The sequence below is a fragment of the Amia ocellicauda genome, chromosome 9, assembly GCF_036373705.1.
Source record: "Amia ocellicauda isolate fAmiCal2 chromosome 9, fAmiCal2.hap1, whole genome shotgun sequence".
Lineage (NCBI taxonomy): Eukaryota > Metazoa > Chordata > Actinopteri > Amiiformes > Amiidae > Amia > Amia ocellicauda.
In genome coordinates this window covers 13,670,011-13,672,500 of record NC_089858.1, presented here as the reverse complement: position 1 = coordinate 13,672,500, position 2,490 = coordinate 13,670,011, and the positions used below count along the sequence as shown (strand labels likewise).

The 2,490-nt window shown below is 44.9% G+C and overlaps 1 protein-coding gene across 2 annotated transcripts in view; it reads right to left on the bottom strand.

Annotated features, from left to right (window-relative positions):
• Positions 1–710, bottom strand: part of stxbp1a (syntaxin binding protein 1a) — a 38,837-nt gene extending 38,127 nt beyond the window's left edge. For both annotated transcript variants that reach the window (XM_066713262.1, XM_066713261.1), the window contains exon 1: positions 550–710. In XM_066713262.1, coding sequence (XP_066569359.1) covers positions 550–586 — 37 coding nt within the window. In that variant the 5' untranslated portion in view covers positions 587–710. The remainder of the gene's footprint in view (positions 1–549) is intronic.
• Between the last annotated feature and the right edge of the window lie 1,780 nt (positions 711–2,490).

Below are 2,490 nucleotides of genomic sequence, written 5' to 3'. Positions count from 1 at the left end.
TTATTATTTATATGTATGATTATTATATGTATATAATAAGCATAATCTTAATAATGGTGCCACAGTGCTACAAACGAATCAGTGAACTGGAAGGAAAAAAAACTCAATTTCAATTTCAAACACCGCCGCATAATCCTGGTTTAATTCCCAGCTGGAGGGCATGGGCGCTATATGCTCCTGTCTTCCCAGCCCCCCAGAGAAGACCGGCTTTCATTCCCCCACCGACCCGAAACAGAAGGGAAGCAGTGAAACACACACCTCCCTCCCTCCCTCCATCTCTATAATGCGCATCCGCAGAGCCAGCCTGGACATCAGGGTCGCACGGATCACAGCAGGCAGCCCGTCGACCGGACTCCGTGTCCGGGGATTTATAGCCCCGCATCGCACAATGGCACAGAAAGAGCCGCAGCCCCGTCCGGGAACCGAGGGGACACACCTCAGCAGGAACCGGGTTATCAGTGCGTTGTAACGGAGCATCCATTACAATTACCCGCATAGCAATATAATAACGGTATAGTAATAATCATAATAATAAAGCAATATTCTTACTTTCGCCGACTACAGCTTTCAATCCGATGGGTGCCATGATGCTTCTGTATAATATATCTCCGTTTTTGTCTCTGTTTTTCCTCTCTCTCTCTCTCTCTATCCCACCCTGCCTCCGCTAGGATGCACACCACACAGCTGACTGCGGGACTCGGACGGAGGCGTGACGTCGCCCTGTCTTCAGCCAATCCTCAGTCCCGTCCTCCAGCCCTTCTCCGTCCTCCTCCTCCCCCTCTCTCTCTCTCTTTCTCCCGCAGTGTCACCGTCTCCTGCTGCCCGACTGCGCAGGGCTGGAGCGGCGCACAGTACACTAATAATGCGCTTTATTAGAGCTGAAGGAAACGTTTTCCCCAGTTATGTACTGACTGAACATGGTGTCCCAGCTCCTCAACACAAAATATAATAGCTTGAGATGTGTGTTTATTATAATTCTTTATAGTGGATGCAGTGGTTGATACAGCGGGCCACCCACCCTGGGAAATGAATACAATTCACAGTAGTGAAAAGTCTTAACCATACGTACAAAGCAATTGCATGGCAGTAGGATGCGCACAGAAATAATAATAATAATAATAATCATAATAATAATAATAATAATAATAATAATAATAATAATCTATAAACTCCATAAAGTTGCTCCAGTACGTCCTCCTTCCTTTCCATCCTTCTTGTCTGCAGCACAGTCAATGCGCATCGGTTTCCAGTGAGGATTTGGTGGAAGAGTAACTCTGGTGTAATGTACATTTAATCGAGGTGCTGGCTGTGGAGAACTGGAGCAGCAGAAAGTACTGCATGAAGCTGTGCCCGTTTTTGCTTCTTTCCTGCAGATCAGAACAGCAGCTCTTGTACTCCATCAGTCTCCAGTATCTGTGGGTCAGCAGTCCCTGTCCCTGATTGTGTGTGGGTAGGTACAGGTGTCAGCTGCGGGGATGGGTGTGTATCACCACCCTATTCTCTGGCACAAATCACAAAATTGACATATGCCTGGTTTCCACTACCTAAGTGGCCGTACCTGTCTGTCCGCATCCGGCCCAGGCCGCGTTCCTGAGCTTTTTGTAAAACCTGGCCATTTTTGGAAGTTCATCCCCTTTTGTGGGAGGTCTCAGAGCGATTGTGGGATAATGTTGAGTTTCCTTTTTAAAACACAGACAGAAAACAACACTACGATGGAGCCTGACGTGGAATGGACTTTTGTGGCTATTTTATTCTTTCTGCTTTACATGATTGAAGCAGGTTTGCTATTGTGAGTAGGCCCAGCCTACCCACTTTTATGGAGACAAATGTGTGTAAGCCCTGTGAGGCCCACCCTGGGATAAGCTTGGATGCTGTTCAGTATGAGAATTTCACTGACAGACGAGGGTGGTGCATGTGTCCAGTGTACCAGGTTTTCAATTATGAACCTAATCCTGTGGAACCTGCTGCTGGTCCCAAACCTCTCGAGCCATATGTTCTTCAAAGGACCACAACACCATCTTTGGGATCCGAAGAGGTCGGTGAATAGCTAGTTACTCAAACATCGCGATGTGACAGATGCCAGGTCCCGTGTACACTCCCCTCTCACTTTTAGTGAACTTAACCGGTTCAAGCCGTATTCACAAAAGTCCCTGGACACTAATTAATATCTACTGAGAGTTCAAAGTGTTCATTTTTCAGATAATCTTAATGTTTTTTAATTTATCTATAATTGTTTTTGTATTTTCTCAACATGAACTAGAGAAATGTCATGCTCGTAAAGTGTTTCAAAGGCTATTCTGTGAGTCTAATTTTCAAAATTTTCTGGGGGAGGGGCTGGGTCTGCTCGCAGCTTATTAAGAATTTTAAACTATTGGAGACATCAGGTTGAATACAAAAGTATATAGATACCAAAATTCTTCAGCTTTTACTAATTTAAATTTTAAAAGTCAATGTTAAATTAAGGTTTTAGTTCATTGTGGGTGGATAAAA